At 35.1% G+C, this 25,477-nt stretch overlaps 1 protein-coding gene across 1 annotated transcript in view; it reads left to right on the top strand.

Annotated features, from left to right (window-relative positions):
- The first annotated feature begins 1,234 nt into the window (after positions 1 to 1,234).
- Positions 1,235 to 25,477, top strand: part of LOC149821586 (exportin-4 protein) — a 96,313-nt gene continuing 72,070 nt past the window's right edge. Inside the window, exons 1-9 of the mRNA XM_089981174.1 lie at positions 1,235 to 1,415; positions 3,007 to 3,094; positions 11,718 to 11,826; positions 12,072 to 12,170; positions 12,462 to 12,504; positions 15,395 to 15,466; positions 15,573 to 15,668; positions 15,776 to 16,018; positions 16,110 to 16,293. Of these exons, the coding sequence (XP_089837300.1) occupies positions 1,329 to 1,415; positions 3,007 to 3,094; positions 11,718 to 11,826; positions 12,072 to 12,170; positions 12,462 to 12,504; positions 15,395 to 15,466; positions 15,573 to 15,668; positions 15,776 to 16,018; positions 16,110 to 16,293 (1,021 nt within the window). The 5' untranslated portion in view covers positions 1,235 to 1,328. The remainder of the gene's footprint in view (positions 1,416 to 3,006; positions 3,095 to 11,717; positions 11,827 to 12,071; positions 12,171 to 12,461; positions 12,505 to 15,394; positions 15,467 to 15,572; positions 15,669 to 15,775; positions 16,019 to 16,109; positions 16,294 to 25,477) is intronic.

Here is a 25,477-nt window from a genome sequence, read left to right as displayed (position 1 = left end):
TGCTATTGCTTTTTAGTAAAACGATCACAAAATGAACAAATTATGTCTATTTTGACAAGTTTTCAGTCATTTATAGATACAAGTGTCATCATTTTTTGTGTTGGATTCTTTCTTTTTCTTTATATGGTCTTTTTTTTTTAAACCAGATGCCAATTAAAATGCCCACAAGGAATCGGTCTTTCTGGTCAGGGACAGCCATGGTTTATCATCTGACATGGGATGACCACCGTTCGAAACTGATGGGGGCATCCCTTGCCGCAAGATCGGTGGGCAAAGGGACCTCAAGAGTTTTACCAATGCTAGGTCTGCCAAAGCATATTCAGTGATAGAAAGTTTGAAAAATGTATAAACATCAAGGCATTACATTATGGATTAGCCACGTGTATACCCAAAAGAGGACCCACAATTCCCCTATTTAGAGACCTAACTTTTTTTTACCAAAATTTCCAAAAAGGATCCTCCAGCTTTCGGAAATCTGTGATACATTACCCGCCATTTGACCAAAACCATAAACAAGGGTCCTGCCATTATCCTCTTTCCGTCTTTCTGTTTTTTTTATACTTGGCTGTCAATGGATCCGATTTGTTTTGAGTACTCGACCTAAACCGAACCTGAATTGCAGGTATGAGCATAGAAAGTGCAGTCCGACCCGAACTTGACCCTAGCAATATGCAGGCCAGGTAGGGGCCATGATTTTTGCCGAGTATCTGACCTGGTTCGTTTTTTTGTCTTCTTCAAGTACGTGACTGGTGTCGAGTATTTTATATGTAATTTTAATAAAAATAAAAATTTAAAATTATGCAGGTCCAGGTTTGAGATTTTATTTCATGACCCGACAATATGTTATTTTGGCGGATTAGATTAGACCTGATAGGTCGGGTACTCGATTCCCTTGACAGCTCTAACTCAAGGTAAACCGAAGTCAAGTGACACAAGTGCAATGAAAGCTATTTTTGTGCGGGTCCGGGTTTGAGAATGTCTGTTTTCCGATTTTTTTAAAAGAGTTGGGTCCTGAAATAGTAATCTAACTTTACGCGTGTCATCGAGGAGTTGCGGGCTTTTTTTTGAAAGAGATTTAAATTGTCACTCCATATCCTTTTTTTGTTCACCAAAGGCGGTAATCTTTGGGCGGAGCACTTTACAAATCCGAACATCGACTCCAGCTGGCGTACAACATACGCTCCCGTCTTTTCTTTTCTGATATATTTATACTTTATACTCTCTCCTCTACGTCGCCCCTTCTTCTCACTGCCCACTAGGGAGGCGGATTCGTCGTCTCTCGATCCTCTCTTTGGAGAAGTAGTAAGAAGAAGAAGAAGAAGAAGAGGATGCAGGGGCTTCCGGAAGGAGGAGGAGATCTGGCTCACCTCCACGCCACCATGCAAGCCTTCGAGGAAGCTTGCAATTCCATCCAGGTCCGATTTCCCTCTTAAATTTTTCTTTACTCTCTTCTTCCCCCTTTTTGCTCCCAATCCGTCTTCGAATTTCTCCGGATTAAGGTTTGGGATCGAAACTCGATGCATCAAACGCGATTTGCTCTCGCTGTTTGCTTGCATTGTTCCTGATCGTTTTGTCTCTGTTTTCTTAATGTATTTGATGCTGTTTTCGGGTTCTGTTTTTGGTATCATCGTGTGGTTTCTTGTGAGAGTTCGCCTTCTAAACTTTAGGTTTGGAAAGTTTGCGTATCGGCTGATGCCTAAACTACTGAATAACTGCGAGGGAATTTTTTGTTCATGAGGTTTCTTGTAAGAGTTCGTCTTCTAAATTTTAGGTTTGGAAAGTTTGCGCATCGTCTGATGCCCAAACTACTGAATGATTGATTGTATGAAAGAGTTTATTTTTTTGTTTTGTTTTGTTACTATTTCGGAGGAGGATGCAGTTTGTTTCAGTGTCTGAGGATGCATAGCGATTAGGTTCGGTGCCAGTCGCTGGTTTTCTGGGGTGGGCATGGCATTCAGGTACTCAAGGGGTTGCGTCGTTATCGGTTTTTGTGGTGTTCAACTTGCACGTACATAGGCATGTTTTGGCGGGAGAAGAAGTAAGATATAAGATGTAACCAATTGGAACTCGGATATTCATAAGCATTGATTGAACAAATTAACAATGACAAAATTAATCTTAAGGTTTCAGAAATCTTGTAGAGGTAATTCGATTATGGAAAAGAAAGGGACAAACATGTTTGAAATCATGACTTTGAATGCCATTTCTGCTGATTCACATGTTTTAATTTTAATGTGTGGCTGTTTATGGCATGTGCGAAAGCAACTTGCCATGGCTAAAGTGTTGCTTTTTGTGTGAGATAAAGCATCTTGGTTATGATTAGCATAGTGATGGCGTGATTAATGAAAATTTATGCCATCTGCTGGGAGCAGTTGCCTAATCATGGTCATAAATATTGGCAAGAACTTGCAATTGTCATGATCTTATCACAATAAGCTCAAAAAATATCATAATCCCAACAATGTGATATGTTCAATTTATCACATTTTTCAATATATCATGATTATATTATATTTTTATTTTCTATATATTTTAGAATATGATTATTTATGTATGCACCAAAGTTTTTGACATTTATTTGAGAAAAAAATTAATAATCTTGAAGGGTTTTCTTGCTGAGAAAATCCCGAAAATGACACTTGTCACCATGCTTCTAACTAGCACTATTGCTGACCCTTACAACAGAAGCCATGTTGTGCCTGTTTTAAGGATTCTTGCCATTGGGAACTATCACCCCTCCATGCATAGATGTGTACCTGTTACATATATATGACAATATCAAACTTTCACATGGGCAGGGACACGTTATTCTGGCATGGTATCTGTTATTCTTTTTTGTTTAGCCAGCTCTGATCTTCTTCTCTTTCAACTTTGGAGTACAAAATGCAGACTCATTTCCTTTTGTTTTTGTATTATTGGATGGGAATTCTGCCTATGTTTTCTCATAAGTATTTGCTATTTATTGTTTATCCCCAACTTCTTCCTTTTTTCTCTCTATTTGAGCAGATGCATTTGAACCCATCAGCAGCTGAGGCAACTATTTTATCTCTCCGTCAATCTTCCAAGCCATATCAAACATGTCGCTACATCCTTGGTAAATTAAATGATAAAGAATACAAATATTGTTGTAGCTATTCATTGTGTCATTGAAGCATGCATTGCTCTTTTACACCAAATGTCTTCAATTTCATATGATGAGTTTTGTGTTCTTGCATTGCTGATTAAGCATAATCGTGTTACTGAACTAGATGTTGCTTGTGAACTATGTTCCTCTTGTTGCACAAATTGTTTAATGTACCTCAATCTTGATGGTATCGCTCTTAGGATTTTCTTCTTTCATTTTTAATGTGCATTTTCATAAACATGTGGTTTTTAAGCAATAACAAATGTTTGAATTTTTTAGACTTCATTTCTTTTTCTTTTTCTCTTTTGCTTCCCTCTTCTCTGACAAAGAAAGTCTTTTATCTTGTGATATATGTTGTGCACTAGGCATCCAAGAAAACTTAAAAGGAGTCATTTCTTTTAAAAATTTTTCAGGAGATAAAGAAAAGTTTTGTTAGCTGAATTATGAAAGTGAGGAGTCACTAGTATACATCAGTCAGATACAAAAATGGAACCACTTCTTGATTGCCTGGTCCATGATAAATCAGATTGGGGTGGCTTGTCCCTCTCACACAAATATTATATATTGAAATGACAATGAATAGTGTGAAATTGAGAAGTGTGTTAAAAACCTATGGTTTTCTCTAGCCATATGTACCACCAGGCCAATAAAAGTCCTCACTTTCAAATCAACCTACATTTTTTACCCCTAATGAATAACAAAGGGCTCAACAGAAATGGAGATGGATACTGTCATGAAATGGCACAGATCCCAATGCACTCCGAAATGAATACCAAGAACCAAAATATAATGTATTTGAATAAAATACAAATGAAATACAAGTATTATGGATGAATAATTTCATTAAGAATGAAATTCAAAAATACAAAGAACCTCACTACAAAACACTCGTAACACTCACAAAGAATCTCAATCTACCCATCACTTTCTCACTTTCACACATACACACAACCACAATTTATAGAGGAAAAGAAGAGAGAAGAAAGAGTAAAGGAGGAGACCTACCCTCTGTTGGAGAGGGTCCAACGACTATTGGACTAGCCTCCAACAGCTAGTCAAAGTCAACTTAAGTTGCCTTAAGTATATTATATATATAATATATTATATATATACATAAAATGGATACATTAATCTTAACACCCCTCCTCAAACTTACGGTGACTCACCGTAAGTTTGCAATTACAAAGAAAAGAACCCATTACATAAAATGTCTTTATTGACTTCATCAATTCCTTCCATTCGTTGCTTCTTTAAAGGGTGCTCTTGATCTTCAAACATATGCTTTATTATACAAAGAGTCTTTAGGATCTTCAATATCATCAATACTTAGAACCTGTAAATAGAGCTTAACAACATATCCCAACTATGCACATATATATCATAAAACGTAAAAGAAGATTTCAAAAATAAACTATATTAGTTATATATTATGGAGAGAGGATGGCCAAACATACAAAAATCTAATATATAGAAAATATTTAATAAGATAATTTAACATTTTTTAAAATCATTTAGATTTAGAAAGACCGACATTAATTTTGAAAAATCATTAATTTTCAAACACAATAGTCATTAAGAGACTCATCTCAATAAATAATTTTCAAGAAATCATAGTTTTTAATTTATAAGAGAACATAATTGATATTATCAAAGGAGAGATGCATGCATAAAGTATCTCAAATATAAGCTCATGAATCATTAATCACTTTAAACATTCATGAAAACATGCATTGTTCAACGTCAATACACATATATATCTATCACAAAAAATACATTAATGCATAAAAGGCATGAAATCTGGATTTTTAAACAACATCAATACCATGCATAAATAACTCACAAAGGAGTTTAAATCATAAAATCCCACAAAAGAGAGTAAATTACTCAGATAAATTTCCTTTTAAGAACAAATCATTTTTACACATCAAAAAATACAAGAAATGATTCAAATCATTCAATAAAGATTAAAAAAAGATAAATATGACAAACATGGATCAATCAACTATTACATTTTAGAAGCAATATTAACCATACAATTAATGCATATATGAATGAACCATGCAATGATTTGGAATCAATGAAAAAGTCACTTATTGCCAATTACAAGAAAACCTTTCAAGAAAAAACAACTTACAAAAATTATGAAGAGATTTAAAAATTCACAAATATCAAGAAATAATATTTTGCAAACTTCAACAATAGTTCGACCACCACAAGCAATCACCTCACTAAACCTCCAAAACTCAAAATTCAAGTGTATCAATACAAATGTCAACCATTACTAAATCAATGATCATGCACCAACAAACTGGTAATGGAAACTGAATACACCAGCTACAACCATAAGAGTAAAACTGATTGTAAAACTGCAAATAACACCTCACCTCACAAATGATTGTAAAACTGCAAATAACACCAATGGGTGCAAATAACTAACCATATTGAAAAACATTTTTTGTCTACATAAAATGACACTTAAATAAGATGCATAATAAGAGGAAACATACTATGTAAGACAACTTGTAATGAAAACAAACTAATTTCACCAAAAAGAATAGGTAAAGATTTATAAATCAAGGCAGAGATATTAAATTTTACAAAATTTTGAAATGATTTCAAAAAATAGATAGTCATCACAGATAAACTTAATTATAAGCATCCATAATAATAATGACCAAATATACAAATGAGTGATATAACACACTCACGAAACCAGAGATCAAACAACCGTCAGTTAGAGTCAAACTATAAGTCGACAATCTAAACTGACAAAACTGAGGTGCACACAACTCACCCTAACAAAAAACTCTGGTTCAACAAAAGCAACATGGATCCTGAGGCCAATCGACTATCAATCAGATTCAAGATAAGTATCAACACGACACTCATAAACTTTGATAATTACATACTGATAAGATGATTTGAGGTGCACACATAACTCACCTGAACGGCTAACTCTGACCCAACAACAAGTAAAAAAAGAAATGATGCATCATATAAAAATCTGGCCATATTACGACAATGACAAACTCACAAAAAAATTAATTTCAAATAAGGTGGGTTCAAATACATAAATCGATTTGAAAAGCACAATTTCAAATCAAGTTCAATAAAAAATTTAGAAATAAGTGCAATCATATGCAACACAAGATGTCTCATGACAATTTTTACAAACTTGAACAAGAAAATGACCGACAAAGATCATGCCCGATATAAGTAATCTACATAGAGGAGATGAAATCATGAAATTTGAGTATCCTTCAAAAGATAATGAAATCATAAATTCACCAATCAAGGGACAAGTGCACTAAGGTACATCACATACAAAAGATCCAATAAATCTCAATAAAGAGACAAAAATATATGATTTTATTAAAGAATAGCTTCTAAGAAGTTAGATCTAAATCATAAGTCTACTGTGAGACAATTGATGGCAAACATATAGAGATTCACAAAGAGCTATATAGAAGTTCAATAACATACATAACTATCACCAACCATGAACCCACATGTGATACAGATTTTTTTATCACAATGTAACAAATATAAAATCTCTAAGAAGCAAGCGATATTAATGCACAAGAAAGAAAACCACTAAGGGTTACAAAAGTGCACAAGCATTCAAATCAATAAGCCACCAATGGGCAAAAATACATAAAGCTACTAAGTGCTCAACAAAATACATACAAGAGTCTAAAAAAATATAAGTTTTATTCATAAAATGCTCATGAAGAAGTATAAACACAAGTCATTAACCTTGAAAATAATTTTACTTAATATGATATTTTAAATTAGGGCAATGTCACTCAAACATACATGGAATAACACATTCACACGATGATAGAAGGACCTTGTGAGAGCATAGAAAACATTTATGTTATAACCAATGACAATACCATATAATTTTTTTTTAAGATTCTCAATCTTAATAATTGGAGTTTACATAATATATCTTAAAATTCATGTTTGGTCACATAATTAAAAACACCAAAGAAACATAATGATATATTAATTTTTTCAAAGATAATTCATGTATACACATACGTTAAGAGGCATACAAAAAATACAACATGAAATTTAGTATTTTGCAAACACGAAACACGTATAAGACTTTAAGAAACCACATATTTTTGCAAAATATAAATTTTCAATATATATATTCATAATCTAAAACATATATTTCATATATTAAAAGATAACAATTTCTACATATTCTAATTTTAAAACGACATTTATTTTTAATATAACCATTTTAAAACACCTACCATACATATGAAAATAGAAAAGCCAAAGACACATACCGGAATGTGAAATCCTTGAATCCATATCTTTTATTAATACAAATCTTTTCCAAGACCACGATGCCTTGCTCTGATACCATATCATGGGATGACACGGATCTCAATGCACTCTGAAATGAATACCAAGAACCGAAATATAATGGTTTTGAATAAAATAAAAATGGAACACAAGTATTATGAATGAATGATTTCATTAAAAATAAAATTAAAAAATACAAAGAAGAAATTCAAAATACAAAGAACCTCACTATAAAACACTCATAACACTCGCAAAAAATCTAAACCTACCAATCACTCTCTCACTTTCACACATACACAAACCCACAATTTATGGTGAAAAAGAGGAGAAAAGAGAGAGTAAAGGAGGAGACCTATTAGCCGTTGGACAAGCCTCCAATGGCTAGTTAATGTCAACTTAAGTATATTATATAAAATATATATATATATATTATAAATATATATATATATATTATAAATATATATACAACAACAACAACAACAACAACAACAACAACTACGCCTTCATCCCAAAACAATTGGGGTCAGCGATATGAACCAAAAAAGAAATTCATTTTGGGTCTTCCACATGAATCCTTTTCCTCCAATCATTTCTATCCAACGCCATGTCCTCGGTGAGGTTCAAAGCATTCATATCCTTTCCTATCATCTCCATCCAAGTCTTCCTACGCCTACCCCGACCTCTTTTAACTAATATATTTTCCCATTTCTCCAACCTTCTAACTGGAGCATCATTAGGCCTTCGCCGAATATGTCCAAACCACCGTAAACGATTCTCTCGCATCTTATTTTCAATGGGTGCAACACCTATCTTCTTACGTATCTCTTCGTTCCGAATCTTATCTTTTATTGTATTTCTACACATCCATCTAAGCATCCGCATCTCAGCTACACTCATTTTTTGAATATGATGTCTCTTGGCAGCCCAACATTCCGTACCATATAGTAAAGCGGGTCTAATAGTCGTCCTATAAAACTTTCCCTTCAACCGCAATGGCATTCTACGATCGCACAACACTCCAGTAGCACTTTTCCATTTCATCCACCCAACCTTTATCCTATGATTTACATCTCCATCAATTTCTCCATACTTTTGAATGATGGATCCCAAATATTTGAAATAATCATTCACCGGTATATCTTGCTCACCAAGCTTCACTACACTCCCATCACTACTTCGTTGCTTACTAAACCGACATTCCATATATTCAGTCTTACTCTTACTCAACTTAAAACCTCTAGCTTCCAATGTCTGTCTCCATAATTCTAACTTAGCATTAACCCCAGCTCTAGACTCATCAATCAAGACAATATCATCAGCAAACAACATACACCACGGTACATTTTCTTGAATTGATCTCGTAAGCTCATCCATCACTATCGCAAATAGGAAAGGGCTTAAAGCAGATCCTTGATGTAACCCAACCGTTATCGGAAAATTGGTTGTCACCCCTCCACAAGTGCGGACATTGGTTACTACTCCTTCATACATATCTTTAATTATACTAATGTACTTGAGAGAAACACCTTTCTTCATCATTGTCCACCAGAGAACGTCCCTAGGTACTCTATCGTATGCCTTCTCTAAATCAATAAAAACCATATGCAAATCTTTGTTCCTCTCTCTATATCTTTCAATAAGTTGTCTAAGAAGATGTATAGCTTCCATAGTTGATCTTCCAGGCATAAAACCAAATTGATTCTCCGATATCATGACAACCTTCCTCAACCTAGACTCAATCACCCTCTCCCAAAGTTTCATAGTATGACTCATGAGTTTTATACCACGATAGTTTGTGCAATCTTGTATATCACCCTTATTCTTATATAAAGGCACCAAAGTACTCTTCCTCCACTCATTAGGCATCTTATTTGTTCGCCAAATCAAGTTAAAAAGATTTGTCAACCATTCTAAACCTTTCTCTCCCAAGCATTTCCAAGCCTCGATAGGTATACCATCTGGGCCAACTGCCCTTCTTGATTTCATTTTCTTCAAAGCCTCTGCAATTTCTTTCTTTTGAATCTTGCGCATGAAGTCACGATTTATCTCATGAAAAGGAATGGAGAAGTCTCCAAGATTTTGAGCATGACTATCATTAAATAGCTTATCAAAATAATCTTTCCATCTCTCCTTAATCTCCTCATCTTTGACTAAAACCCTTTGCGTTTCATCTTTGATACATCTAACCATACCCAAATCCTTCGATTTCCTATCTCTCATCTTTGCAAGCCTATAAATATCCTTCTCGCCTTCTTTGGTATCCAACTTGTCATAAACCTTCTTATATACCTTAGCCCTCGCGTTTCGAACAACTTTTTTAGCTTTCTTCTTTGCTATCATATACTTCTCCAAATTCTCATTATCACGACTCTTACTTAGATTTCTATAACACTCTCTTTTAACCTTAATAGCTAATTTGACATCCTCGTTCCACCATGATGTATCCTTACCTAGTGGTGCACCGCCTTTAGACTCACCCAATACCTCCTTAGCTACTTTTCTCATACCACCCGCTATCTTATTCCACATTGATTCTGAATTCTCCTCGAGACACCAATCAACTTCCTTAACTACCTGCTCTACAAACATTCCTTGTTTAGCTCCTTTCAGTGCCCACCACTTAATTCTAGGTTCTATCCTATGTCTATCCCTTTTGCGGCATTGTCTAATTCTAAGATCTAAAATTAAGACTCTATGTTGTGTAGCTACACTTTCTCCTGGTATAACCTTACAATCGATGCAACAACCCCTATCTCTCTTTCTAAGTAGGAAAAAATCTATCTGACTCGTATTAACCCCACTTTTAAATGTTACTAGGTGAGACTCTTTCTTCCTAAACCAAGTGTTTGCTAAGATCATATCATAGGACAAACAAAAATCTAAAATCCTTTCTCCACTTTCATTTCTTTCTCCTATACCATAGCCTCCATGGATATTCTCAAATCCATCCCTACTAATGCCTACATGTCCATTAAGGTCACCGCCGATGAAAAGCTTTTCTCCATAAGATGTCTCTTGTACTACTCCATCTAAATCTTCCCAAAATTGATGCTTAATGGAATCATCTAAACCTACTTGAGGCGCATAAACACTAATAATATTAATAATATCCGTACCTAATACTAATTTAATAGGTAAAATTCTATCACCCTTCCTACGGACCTCAACTACATTATCTATAAACTGACGACTCATAACAATCCCTACTCCATTCCTATTCCTATTTATTCCTGTATACCAAATCTTATATCCCCAAGGTTCTATCACTTTAGCTTTCTCACCTACCCATTTGGTCTCTTGAAGACATAAAATATCAATCTTTCTCCTACACATAACATATACTAACTCTACCAACTTACCAGTTAAAGACCCTATGTTCCAAGTGGCTAACCTAATTTTATGGTCTTGGACTAACTTCTTTACCCCCACCCGTCCAACAAAGTGAGGGAACCCTTGCCTATTTGACACCACACCCGGGCGCCGGTGTGACGCGTCGCTTCTGGGCGACGACCTAGCAACCCTTGCACATTTATCACTGCCTCCGGGCCTAGAGAGTACAGCGCGTCGCTCAGTAGGGAACGCCCCAACGAAATTCTCATATTGGTTCATTTTCATAGGATATGACAAAGTTTTTATGCTGGCTGTCACAGGCCTACCGCAACCCTCCTCCTTTATCCGGGCTTGGGACCGGCAGTGTATATACATATATATATATTATATATATAAATATTATATATATACATATTATATATATACATATATATGTACACATATATAATATATTATATATACATGAAAAGGATACATTAATCTTAACTGATACGTCTACCCAATCTAATCCTGATAACTTTTTATAAGTTACAGAATGCCATGATAGGTTCTGGTGGATTTTTCTCCCTGTGGCACATGATGCATCTCTGTAGAACACATACCAAGCGGATCACAAGATGCTTAAAATGTGTCAAGTTACACCAAGTAGATCATAAGATGTTTAAAATGTGTCAAGTTCAGTTTGAAACCCAGTTTACTGTACCGAGATACCTAGTACCACTGTGGGTAGGGCACTGGTCTGGAGGCCTTGTAGAAGTACCCATGTTACATAGCTTTCAATAAATTGTGTGCCAGATTTTTTTTTGTTGATGAATTACTTACATAAAGAATCCCCATTGGTGAAAGACAATAAATCACTAAAATAGTAATGTAAAACTGCGATTAATAAATGCAAGTTCTCTTAGAGATTAATTTTGGACTAATAGTGATAATTCCTTTTCAGAAAATTCTAATGTGCCAAATGCAAAGTTTCAAGCTGCTTCTGCAATTCGAGATGCAGCAATACGGGAATGGGGATTTCTTACTCTTGAGGAGAAGCACAGCCTGATCACGTATGTTTTATTTTCTCTGTACTGGTGAATGACTTGTTTGGCTCGTCTTTGTTTGCTTTGGTCATCATTATGCTAGGATTCATGAGCGTTGTGTATTTCCCCATGGGCTTTATGTTGCTTGCAGGTTGTTAGTTTTCATCATTATGAAAATTACTGACATGAATTAAGTCATCTGATGTGCTGAAAATTCTCGTCTCAGAATGCCTGTCTATTGGACTCATGTTCATGGTTTTCCTCTGTTGCAGTTATTGCCTATGTTATGTTATGAAGAGTGGAGATTCAGCAGAGGCCTATGTCCAAGCAAAGGTTTCTGCTGTTGGGGCTCAATTGGTGAAGCGAGGCTGGTAGGATGTACAGATTAACTTGAGCCCGATGAAGTGAAAATAAAAAATGCAATAGAAAAAATAGAAATTCATAAAATTTAAATGTCACTATGTCCATGTATGTAATTTATTCAGAATTTAGGGCTTTTATAATATTGTGTTAACAAAATATATTAATTCCAGCTATTATGATCGTATGTGTTTTGACTATTTCTTTCGCTTACTAGAGTTAGAAACTCTGTATATTAGATGTCTCTTTTCTTTAATACATCTGTACTTTCTTGCATTCTAAAAAGTGCCTTTCTCATGTAGGCTTGAGTTTGCTGATGCTGATAAAGAGGTATTTTTTGTCGAGGTAAGAGAGCTTACATGGGCCTTTTTCTGCACCTCCATGTGACTTGTATCCAGTATATGCTGTTTCAAAGAAATGATATGTGAGAAGCTTTTGATGTTAATAAAAAAGTGCTCCATGATGGGTCTCTAGGCTAACAATGGGATTTGAAATCTGCAGTTTGCATCTTATAGCGTAAATTAGATAATATGCCTATACTTGGAGATCATAACTAGCTGTCATATTTATGCACATATATTGGAAAATGCTTTTGAAATGAAGTAATCCACTGAAAGAATGTTCAATGATGTCAAACCTCCATTTACTCCGCATCATCACTGCCTCTTCGGCCTCCGCATATGAGAGTAATTGTTCCATGTTGCAAGAAGAAAGAGCTCTGTATGCATGAAGAGCTGTGCTTTTGAGATGAAGTAATCCACTGTGCAGAACTTTAGTTGGATGGACGATAATCATTTATGTTTTGTCACATTAAATGTTTTCTTTCAGTATGGGCCAAAGAATCTAAGTCACTCAAACAAGTTGTTATGCACAATTTTGGTACCATGCTTGGTGAACTTTAGCACATCACACACTTTTCCCTTATTCCGCATCCTCTTTGAACTGGTACCATTATGTACTCACTTGTTCTGCATAGATGTTCTTGGACTATTAATTTTTGTAGAATATGATAGCCTCTCTCTCTCTCTCTCGTGTGTGTGTGTGTGTATCATAGTCACATGTATCGTTAAAGGTAATTTCTTGGCAAGGGTATTTCTCGGATAGATTTTCAAAAGTTGACAAATCTCGGGAATATATAAAAAATTAAATAAAAGTCTAAAAAATAAGTAAAAATACAGAAAATAAAAAAATGAAAGAAACAATCCCTTCTTCCCCTCCCTTCCTTCCTTTCTTCTCTTCCTTCTTTCCTTTCCTTCATCCCGTTCTTCCCTTTCTTCTTTTCCTTTCCCTTCCTTCCTTCCCTTCTTCCTTTTCTTCTTTCTTTCCTTTCCTTTTATTCTTGCCCTTCCTTCCTTTTTTCTCTTCTTTCCTTCCCTTTTTGTAGCGATATTTATTGTGATAATATCATGATATTATCGCAAGAAATATAATTTGCCGATATATTGAAAATACCATGATATATTCCTGGTATTATCAGCTACCTTGAAATAGCCTATGATATCACGGCATTTTCAATATATCGCCGATATCGGTGACTCCGCTGCATACTTGTGTTGTGTCAACAAATATCCACGCTTGGAACACGCAACTTCAAAACCTAGGAAATATTTCAATTTTACCAAATCTTTCATCTCAAAGTTTTGGGCCAGTTGTGTCTTTACCTTGACAATCATTGCCCTGTCATCTCATGTTTGATATATGATCATTATCAACACTAAATTAAATATAGGATTTTTTACCACCAAATGTGTATATTTTACTTAAGACTCATATGAAGCTTGACAGACTGGAACAAAATGATCAAGTTAATATATAACTAAGCTTTAAAAATGCATTTTCACTTTCAACAACTCTTAAATGCCATTTACACATGCAACATTAAGACACTCATGTCACCCTCTCGGGAGAAGATGGGTCACGATGATGTTTTTAAGATATTAAAAGGGAAAAACCATATCCACTAAATCCTTATAAAATGAAAGCCTCCATATCATATATATATATATATATATATATACATACATACATAGAAAAAACCCCAAATATGCACTTACTTGGCAATCCTTCTCAATAAAATGGTAAACTAACTGCCAAATGCACAAATCCAAATAATTGTGCACCACATACCAAAGTGCAAGAAAAAGAAACAGTATTGATTGAGCACAAAAATAACAACTCAAGTGTTTATGTGAAATGCTTACTAGAAAATAAAAAATAAAAAATCCCATGCTTGTATTTATATGCTAAGAAACAAAGCCTAGTATAGATTGACCTAATTACTTGTATTAAAAATAACAGCTTGTAAATGGCTTGTTAAGATGATGAGCATAAATGAGTCGAGCTGAGATGAACATACACTGTTCGTGCTTGTCTCGGTAAGGTATGCCGAGCCAGCTCGTGATCGTCTCGTGAGCTAAATGATCCAAGCACAAACGAGCTTTGGACGAGCCAAACCACGAGTGGCTCTGTTTGTTTACCAGCCCTACTTGCGGTGCACTTCAGAAGCACTGCCTTTTTGCACTGGAAGCACGCTTCTGTATAGGCAACTTTTCAGTAGCCCTGTTATGCAAATATTCTGTCCTCCAGCAATCTTGTAATGTGATTGATGGAGTTTGCTAAGGAATAAATAAGAACGTGGGAGGAGAATGATTTGTGTGGAAACCTGCATGTTGATTTTTTCAATCTGTGTCTGGTGGATACATTACTTGGTGAATCCTAAACACAAGGAAAACATACCCATGTTAGAAACAGTGTTTGCCAAGGACGAACAATCAGAGATATTACACTTTGTTTGAATGGTTTCTTGCCTCTTTTTTTAATCATCCTATGTTTCCTCTGTATAATCTTCCAGCCATGTAGGGCTAAGTGCACTTGCTAAGTACGGTTCATCCAGCAAATTGATGAACAAAAATCATCATTTCTTTTCTGTCATCTTTTCCTTCTGCGTATATCTCATGATATGTTATTGGAAACTAATGACATATGGTATGGAATCTGTGCATATTATAACGAGATTATGTTTGGTTTACTTGTGCAATTGTTTGTAGCATGGAGGATGATAATCTTGATGATATTTATGGTGTCTAGACTGCCAATCTTGTAAAAAGAAGTTTTGTTTCTCTCAAAGTTCTTGTATGACTGGGTCACCAATTTGCTCTGAGCTTTATTTTTCTTGGAAATTTAGTCAGAGATTGTAGACCTTCCAGAAGTTGCTAAAACTAAATTTGTAATGCAGATCAAACAAGCTGTTCTTGGTGTTCATGGTTTAGGTGTCCAGTACGCTGGGATAAATTTTTTGGAATCACTGGTACTTATTTTTATATCCAGTTAATGTGAAAATCCAGTTTGCTTCATATCTTCATCTCCATCTCCCTTCTTGCTTTTAATCAGAAAGTCTGAAGTTGTATTTATAGGTGTCTGAATTTACACCATCAACATCAACAGCCATGCGGCTTCCTGCAGAGTTTCATGTGAAGTGCCGTGGTTCTCTAGAGCTTGGCTATTTGAAGGCTCTCTCTCTCTCTCTCTGTGATTCACAAATAGAGCTCATAGACAAACATGGTGCACACAAATTTTTTTTCTGTTTTCTTATTATGCCTTCTATTTTCTGTTGCAGAATTTTTACAGTTGGGCACAAGATGCTGCATTGAGTGTCGCTAAAACAATAATAGAATGTGTTTCACTTGGATCAGAACTTAAAGTTTGTGCTGCTGCATTTCGCCTCATGTTCCAAATTTTGAACTGGGATTTTCAACCTACTATTAATGGTGAGATAGGAACTGTTCCAAACAGAATGAACGCCTTTACAACTGGAGATGGGCGTCCATTACTTAAGAAGTGTGAACAGGTCATACTGCAGGTATCAGTTATATGTCTTTCTTAATTGTTCAATTACTTGCCTATATGCACTAACATATGATTATCTCCCTTCACCTTCTGATGATGTATAGCCAGGACCTACATGGCATGGAATTCTGTTTTCCCAGGGACACATTGGTTGGCTTTTAGAATTCTATAAGACGATGCAGCAACAATTTTTGCAGGATGGAGGTTGGATTGATTCTCCAGTAGCTGTATCCACTAGGCAACTAATTGTTCAACTCTGCTCATTGAGTGGAACAATATTTCCATCTGGTACTTCATTCTACATGAGTAATTCCAGTTGTATTTTGTTGTATGTTAGGTGTGTGCAGCATTTTAAAGCACAAACAATCATTTTGTGCTAGTATGGGGTAATGTAAAGTCTGAGAGTCCGACTCCATAATTGTCATGTAAATGAAATTGAAATAACTTAAGAAATTTTAGTACCCTGCAGAAATCCTTGGCTCAAAGTGTTATGTTTACGTGATTTGAGTGGCTTAAATAATTCAAAATTGATGAATACAATTAAAATTCAGTGAAAAAAATGGAAATTTATGGAAGAGAAAGAAAGTGTCAATCTCTTTCTAAAGAAACAAGAATCTTCCAAGGACACAAAATGCGTCCTTCAAGGATCTAAGGGAAGAATAAGAACAAGTGTCCACAAAAGAGTACACTGCCAAAACCCACACAAGGGGTATTCACAAGAACACTTACAACAACAACAACAACTATGCCTTCATCCCAAAACAATTGGGGTCAGCGATATGAACCAAAAAAAGAAATTCATTTTGGGTCTTCCACATGAATCCTTTTCCTCCAATCATTTCTATCCAATGCCATGTCCTCGGTGAGGTTCAAAACATTCATATCCTTTCCTATCATCTCCATCCAAGTCTTCCTAGGCCTACCCCGACCTCTTTTAACTAATATATTTTCCCATTTCTCCAACCTTCTAACTGGAGCATCATTAGGCCTTCGCCGAATATGTCCAAACCACCGTAAACGATTCTCTCGCATCTTATTTTCAATGGGTGCAACACCTATCTTCTTACGTATCTTCTCATTCCGAATCTTATCTTTTATTGTATTCCCACACATCCATCTAAGCATCCGCATCTCAGTTACACTCATTTTTTGAATATGATGTCTCTTGGCAGCCCAACATTCCGTACCATATAGTAAAGCGGGTCTAATAGTCGTCCTATAAAACTTTCCCTTCAACCGCAATGCCATTCTACGATCGCACAACACTCCAGTTGCACTTTTCCATTTCATCCACCCAACCTTTATCCTATGATTTACATCTCCATCAATTTCTCCATACTTTTGAATGATGGATCCCAAATATTTGAAATAATCATTCACCGGTATTTCTTGCTCACCAAGCTTCACTACACTCCCATCACTACTTCGTTGCTTACTAAACCGACATTCCATATATTCAGTCTTACTCTTACTCAACTTAAAACCTCTAGCTTCCAATGTCTGTCTCCATAATTCTAACTTAGCATTAACCTCAGCTCTAGACTCATCAATCAAAACAATATCATCAGCAAACAACATACACCACAGTACATTTTCTTGAATTGATCTCGTAAGCTCATCCATCACTATCACAAATAGGAAAGGGCTTAAAGCAGATCCTTGATGTAACCTAACCGTTATCGGAAAATTGGTTGTTACCCCTCCACAAGTTCGGACATTGGTTACTACTCCTTCATACATATCTTTAATTATACTAATGTACTTGAGAGAAACACCTTTCTTCATCATTGTCCACCAGAGAACGTCCCTAGGTACTCTATCGTATGCCTTCTCTAAATCAATAAAAACCATATGCAAATCTTTGTTCCTCTCTCTATATCTTTCAATAAGTTGTCTAAGAAGATGTATAACTTCCATAGTTGATCTTCTAGGCATAAAACCAAATTGATTCTCCGATATCATGACAACCTTCCTCAACCTAGACTCAATCACCCTCTCCCAAAGTTTCATAGTATGACTCATGAGTTTTATACCACGATAGTTTGTGCAATCTTGTATATCACCCTTATTCTTATATAAAGGCACCAAAGTACTCTTCCTCCACTCATTAGGCATCTTATTTGTTCGCTAAATCTTGTTAAAAAGATTTGTCAACCATTCTAAACCTTTCTCTCCCAAGCATTTCCAAGCCTCGATAGGTATACCATCTGGGCCAACTGCCCTTCTTGATTTCATTTTCTTCAAAGCCTCTGCAATTTCTTTCTTTTGGATCTTGCGCATGAAGTCACGATTTATCTCATGAAAAAGAATGAAGAAGTCTCTAAGATCTTGAGCATGACTATCATTAAATAGCTTATCAAAATAATATTTCCATCTCTCCTTAATCTCCTCATCTTTGACTAAAACCCTTTGCGTTTCATCTTTGATACATCTAACCATACCCAAATCCCTCGATTTCCTATCTCTCATCTTTGCAAGCCTATAAATATCCTTCTCGCCTTCTTTGGTATCCAACTTGTCATAAACCTCCTTATATACCTTAGCCCTCGCGTTTCGAACTACTTTTTTAGCTTCCTTCTTTGCTATCATATACTTCTCCAAATTCTCATTATCACGACTCTTACTTAGATTTCTATAACACTCTCTTTTAACCTTAATAGCTAATTTGACATCCTCGTTCCACCATGATGTATCCTTACCTAGTTTTGCACCGCCTTTAGACTCACCCAATACCTCCTTAGCCACTTTTCTCATGTCACCCGCTATCTTATTCCACATTGATTCTGAATCCTTCTCGAGACGCCAATCAGCTTCCTTAACTACCTGCTCTACAAACATTCCTTGTTTAGCTCCTTTCAGTGCCCACCACTTAATTCTAGGATCTATCCTATGTCTATCCCTTTTACGACATTGTCTAATTCTAAGATCTAAAATTAAGACTCTATGTTGTGTAGCTACACTTTCTCCCGGTATCACAAGAACACTTAAAAAAATATTTTATTCATCCACGAAAATACAAGAAGCATACATTTGAAGAGGGGGGTGACCCCTATTTATATACATGAGACGAGGGGGAAAAGGAGACTCAAATATAGTCGTTGGACTATTTGTAGCCATTGGACTAACTCTAACGGCTCCAAGACTAGTCAACTTTTAGTTGACTAGTCGGCCTATCTAGTTCAAACAGAACTATATACAAAAAAAGGAAATGGAGAAATATATATATATATATATTATTATATACATATTTAAATATGTATATTTTAACACTTTCCCTCAAACTTACAGTATAATAACCAAAAGTTTGTCTAAAAGAAAGTGATATCTGGAAGCAACGTGAGGTTTGGTTAAGAAATCTGCTAACTGATATTCAGATGTCACATAAGGTAGATCTATAGTCTCAAGAAGATACTCATCTCGAACATAGTGACAATCCATTTCAATATGTTTAGTTCATTAATGAAATGTGCGATTGCTGGCAATATAGATCACACTTTTGTTGTCATAACACTGTAATGAAATGGTGGTCTTCAACAAATGCACGAATAACTCACAAACAAGTGTCTATTGGAGACACTACAAACATGACCCTTAAAAGGGTATAAATGAAAGAATATTTGAAAAATAAATAATACTTTATTCACTCAAAATGCTTAAGAAGCATTGTTATTTACATTGAAGGGGTTCACCCCTATATATACAAAAAAGTGGAAGAGAGAGGAGAGCTCATTTGAGCTCTCCAAAAGAGACGTTGGACTCTAGTCCAACGACTCTTACAACTGTTGGACTAGAGTCCAACAACTATTTGCACAGTCAAGTTCCAACATCAAATATCTAGTTCCTATTGAACTATATGTTAAAAAAGAAAATAAAGGAAAATAGAAAAAGAAAATAATAAAAGAAAAAATATAATAATAATATTAAATAATATATATATATATATGTATGTATTACAATTCACATTTTAACACTCCTCTTCAAACTTACAGTACATTGAGCGAAAGTTTGTCTAAGAAGTAAAATCTGGGAGCAACGAGAGGCTTGGTGAAGAAGTCTGTTAATTGATATTCGAATGTAACATATGGCAAATCAATGGTTCCATGTAAGTATTCCAGTCTCACATAGTGACAGTCCATCTCAATGTGTTTAGTGCGCTCATGGAATGTGCGATTGCTTGCAATGTAGATCACACTTTTATTGTTACAGTACATCTTTGAAGCTTGCGTTGCTTCAGCTCCTATATCCGCTAGCAATCGTTTGAGTCAAACAACCTCCATAGTCGTGGTTGCCATGACTCTGTATTCAACTTCGGTGGAGGAAAGAGAGACCTTCTGCTGCTTCTTGCACCTCCACGAAATTAAGGCTTTACCTAGGAACACACAAAAACCAACAACTGAGTGCCTATTATTGGGATCACCTCCCCAATCAACATCAATATATGCAATTAAATTTAATGAAGAGTCCTCGTGAAAGAGAGGATTTTAAGTATCTAATAATACGCAAAACAGCTCCTATATGCACAGAGGTGGGAGCATGCTGAAACTGACTGGCTGTATGAACCGCATGAGCTATATCTGGCCTAGTAATAGAAAAATAAGAAAACGCTTCAATAAGTTGTCTGTAAGACGTAGGATCATCAAGAAGTTCTCCATCATCAATTTTCATTTTAACATTGACAATTTCTGGAGTGTCCACTTTCTTATTATCTGTAATTCCAGACCTGGAAACAATATCAAAAGCAAATTTAGATTGAGATATCAAATACCCCCGAGGGGAATAAGCGACTTCAATGCCTAAAAAATATCTTAATAAACCTAAGTCAGTCATTTCAAAGTGAGTTTTAAGAAGAGATTTGATATTTGCAACTCGCTGTTTGTCGCCTTCGGTGATGATCATATCATCCACGTAGAGAAGAAGAATAATGATGCCTTCGTCAGATTTCTTAACAACCAAAGTAGTGTCAGTTAAACAAGGTTGAAAACCAATATCAAGCATAACATGACTAAATCGGTCATACCAGGCTTTTGGAGCATGTTTAAGACCATAAAGAGCTTTTTCTAGACGAAGAGCTTTACCCTTAGGGATACTAATACCAGGCGGGGCTTCCATGTATACTTCTTCAACGAGATTCCCATTCAAGAAAACATTTTTGACATCCAATTGAAAGATAGGCCATTTTCTAATGGAGGCCAAGGCTATTAAAGTTCTAACAGTGTTCATATGGGCCACAGAAGCAAATGTTTCTTCATAATCGATGCCATACTCTTGGGCATATCCTTTTGCCACTAAACGGGCTTATACCTTTCTAGGGTCCCATCACTTTTGGTTTAGACTTTGTATAGCCACCTAACCTATAGGTTTCTTACCTAGAGGGATATCTTGGATCGTGCAAGCGTTGGCCTTTTCTAGTGCATTAAATTCTATTTTCATGACTTCTATCAATTCTATATGATTTTTGGCTCGAGAATAGGACGATGGTTCACCATATGATTGTATTAATGTAATGGCTGCCCTATATTTAGGTGAAAAAGATTTGTAAGACAAATTTTGCACGAGGTCTAGAGATTCTAGACGTTCTTCTGGGTGGAACTTCAGAGTATTTTTGTAATACACATTGAAATATTTTGCTCTCTATGTCTTGAATATTGTAGACTAACATCCCTGTGGATTTGGTCTTCATTATCATTATTTTCAACAACAATGGGATTTTGATCATTGTCAAAAAATCACATTCATTGGATTTTGAAGTTAGATCAATTAAAAATGAGTATTCAGTGACATCCTTGGATTTTTGAAATTCAAAGAAGCTTTCTTTTTCCAAAAAGAATACATTTCTTGACACATATAATTTGTCATTTTGAAAATCGAAACATCTGTAGCCTTTTTGATTATCAACATATCTTAAAAAGGCACATAAGATTGCACGAGGAGAGAGTTTGTCATTTTTGTTGGTGAAAACAAAACATTTGCATCCAAAGACTTAATCTAGAATAATCTGGAGTTAAATTAACAAGTTTTTCTATTGGAGTTGTATTCTTTAATGAGGAAGATGACATCCTATTGATGAGGTAGGTGGCAGTTAGGACCGCCTCAGCCTAAAAACTTTTTGGAACCAGCTTTGCAATTAGCAAGGTCCTAGTAGTTTCCATAATATATGTTTGCGTTCAGCTAGACCATTCTGTTGTGGAGTGTGTGTAGATGATCTTAAAAACTATGTAAATTGAGATAGTCTTTGAATTCTTTGGACATAAACTCTCCTCCTGAATCAGTGTGAAAAATGGAAATATCATTTTGAAACTTATTTTTAACCATTTTATGAAAAATTTGGAAGTTAGCAAAGACTTTAGATTTATGTTTAAGAAAATAAATCCAAGTATGTCTAGAAAAGTCATCAACAAAAATGACATAATATGTATAACCACCTTTGGAAATAACTGGTGCGGGGCCCCAAACATTCAAATGTATTAACTCAAGTGGTCGTGAGGAAAAAAAGTTCTAATAAAAAATGGTAACCTTTTCATTTTGCCAAAAATGCCGTCTTTACAAGAAAAATTTTCAGAATTAAATTTTTTTCTCAAACTTGAAAAATATTAAATTTTAGACATATGAGGATGGCAAAGTCTTTTGTGCCATAAATCCAATTGTAATTTCTGAACATTATAATAAAATGCATTTTTGGGTAATTCCAAAAAGTCTATGTAATAGAGTCCTTCTCTATGCCCTTCCCAATCAGCTTCCCTAACTGATGATTCTGTACACATCAACCATGAGAAGAGAATGAGATAGTACGTCCATAGTCAGATATTTGCGAGACAGATAAGAGATTCAAATTAAGTTTAGGGATATATCTAACTTCCGGGATAATTTGTTTTTAGATTTTTGAAGATTTTCAAAATATCCTATTCCTTTTACTTCAAGAGATGTGCCATCGGCTGTAAAAACCTTTGACACACTTGAGTTATTTTTAAGACATTTGGATAAACTATTAACATTTGGGATCATGTGAAAAGAAGCACATTATAATATTCTCGAATAGTTTTATCTTTTTGAGTCATTGTCCGATCTTTGTCTTGTAAATTGCACACATGTGCAATATCTTTAAGGGAATACATGTTTTTGAGGTATTCTCAAGCCTTGTCGGCATGCTCAAACTTAGCTAGACTAGAGCATTTTTTAATGTCTATGCTATTGATGAACTATGACATAATTTTTGAATGCCCTGTCCTCCACTCTTTCCATTTCTTTTCATAAGTGGCTAATGCCTTACTCTTCTCTTCCTCCGTTAGAGGAACCTCTTTATCACCCTCTTTCTTGGTAAGAAATAGTTTAGGTTTCGAATCGAAACCATCCACTATACCCATAAACCTTTTCCCCAAATGTGGTGCTTCATAATCGAAGCCCACATTACATAGTTAGTATCATTTAGCTTCATAAGAATGATGGTGATCTTATCATTGTCATCCATCTTTTACAAGGGTAAGAGAGGAATAGATAGGAGGAGAGAGAAAAAGAAAAGAAAAGAAAAAGAGTAACAAGGGAATAAGAGAGGATACAAAACCAAATTTTTTGTAGCTCAAGTCTGCCTTTCTTTAAACAAATCTTCTTGAGCCAAGAACAATGTGATGAAACACCTTTTGTAAATGTGGCACAAAAATCGAGGCGAAAACACTTTAAGATCTAAGGATTCCGTAGCTTTGATACCATGTAATAAAATGGTGGTCTTCAACAAATGCACACATAACTCACAAACAAGTGTCTATTGGAGACACTACAAGCATGACCCTTGAAAGGGTATAAAAGGAAGAACACTTGAAAAATAAATAATACTTTATTCATGCACAAAATGCTTAAGAAGCATTGTTATTTACATTGAAGGGGTTCACCCCTATATATACAAAAAAGTGGAAGAGAGAGGAGAGCTCATTTTGAGCTCTCCAAAAGAGACGTTGGACTCTAGTCTAACGACTCTTATTATAGCTGTTGGACTAGAGTCCAACAACTCTTACTATTGCTGTTGGACTAGAGTCCAACAACTATTTGCACAGTCAAGTTCCAATCAAATATAACTAGATGTTAAAAAAGAAAATAAAGGAAAATAGAAAAAGAAATTAATAAAAGAAAAAATATAATAATAATATTAAATAATATATATGTATTACAATTTACATTTTAACAAACACATGCATGAAACATCAATTATTTGAACTCCCATATCAGCCAACAACCTTCTGAGCCATACTACCTTCATTGTTGTAGTTGTCATTGCTCGATATTCAACTTCGGTTGATGAAAGCGAAACCTTCTGTTGCTTCTTATATCGCCACAAAATTAACAATTCACCTAAAAACACATAAGAACCCGTTGTTATTGGGATCACCTCCCCAGTCAGCATCATTATAAGCGATTAAATTTAGTGAAAATGAAGTAGACAGAAAAAGTCCTCGAGTCAGTGAATTTTTAATATATCTAATAATACGCAAAACTGTTCTTATGTGAACATAAGTAGGAGCATGTTGAAATTGACTAAATGTGATTGGATCACCACAAAATCAATGATTCACCTAAAAACACACAAAAACCCATTGTTGAGTGTTTGTTATTGGGGATCACCTCCTCAATCAACATCAATGTAAGCAATTAAATCTAGTAAAAATGAAGCAGACAAAAAAAATTCTCGAGTAAGTGAATTTTGAATATATCTAATAATACGCAGAACTACTCACATGTGAATAGAATTGAGATCGCGTTGAAATTGACTAGCTGTGTGTACAACGTGCACTATATCAGGTCTAGTAATTGAAAGATAATAGAGTGCTCCAAGGAGTTGTCTGTAAAGAGTAGGATCTTCAAGCGGTTCATCATCAATTTACATTTTTGTGTTGGCAATCTCAAGAGTATCAACTTTCTTATCATCTGTGATTTCGGACCTGGAAACAATATAAAAAACAAACTTAGATTGAGATAACTAGTACCCTCTAGGAGAGTAAGCAACTTCAATTTCTAGAAAATATTTCAAGAGTCTTAAATCAGTCATTTCAAAATGCTTTTTGAGAATTCTTTTAATATTTTCAACTCCTTGTTTGTCTTCGGTGATCATTATATCGTCCACATAGCGAAGTAAGATAATAATATCTGCATAAAAATCTTAATAAACAAGTCAATATCAGTCAAACAAGATCTGAATCCAAAATCAATCATAACATGACTAAACCTGTCATACCAAGCTTTTGGTGCTTGCTTAAGGCCATAAAAAGCCGTTTTTAGATGAAGAACTTTACCCTTATGAACATTATTATCATGAGGTGCTTTCATATAGAATTCTTCAACTAAGTTTTCATTAAGAAAAGCATTTTTGACATCCATTTGAAATATAGGCCATTTTCTAACCGAAGCTAAGGCTACTAGAGTCTTAACAATGGTCATTGGCAAATGGTGCAAAAATTTTCTCGTAGTTTATGCCATATTCCTGAGA

The sequence above is a fragment of the Nuphar pumila genome, chromosome 11, assembly GCF_984573655.1.
Source record: "Nuphar pumila chromosome 11, dmNupPumi1.hap1.1, whole genome shotgun sequence".
NCBI classification, from domain to species: Eukaryota; Viridiplantae; Streptophyta; class Magnoliopsida; order Nymphaeales; family Nymphaeaceae; genus Nuphar; species Nuphar pumila.
This window is presented reverse-complemented; position numbering and strand designations above follow the sequence as displayed.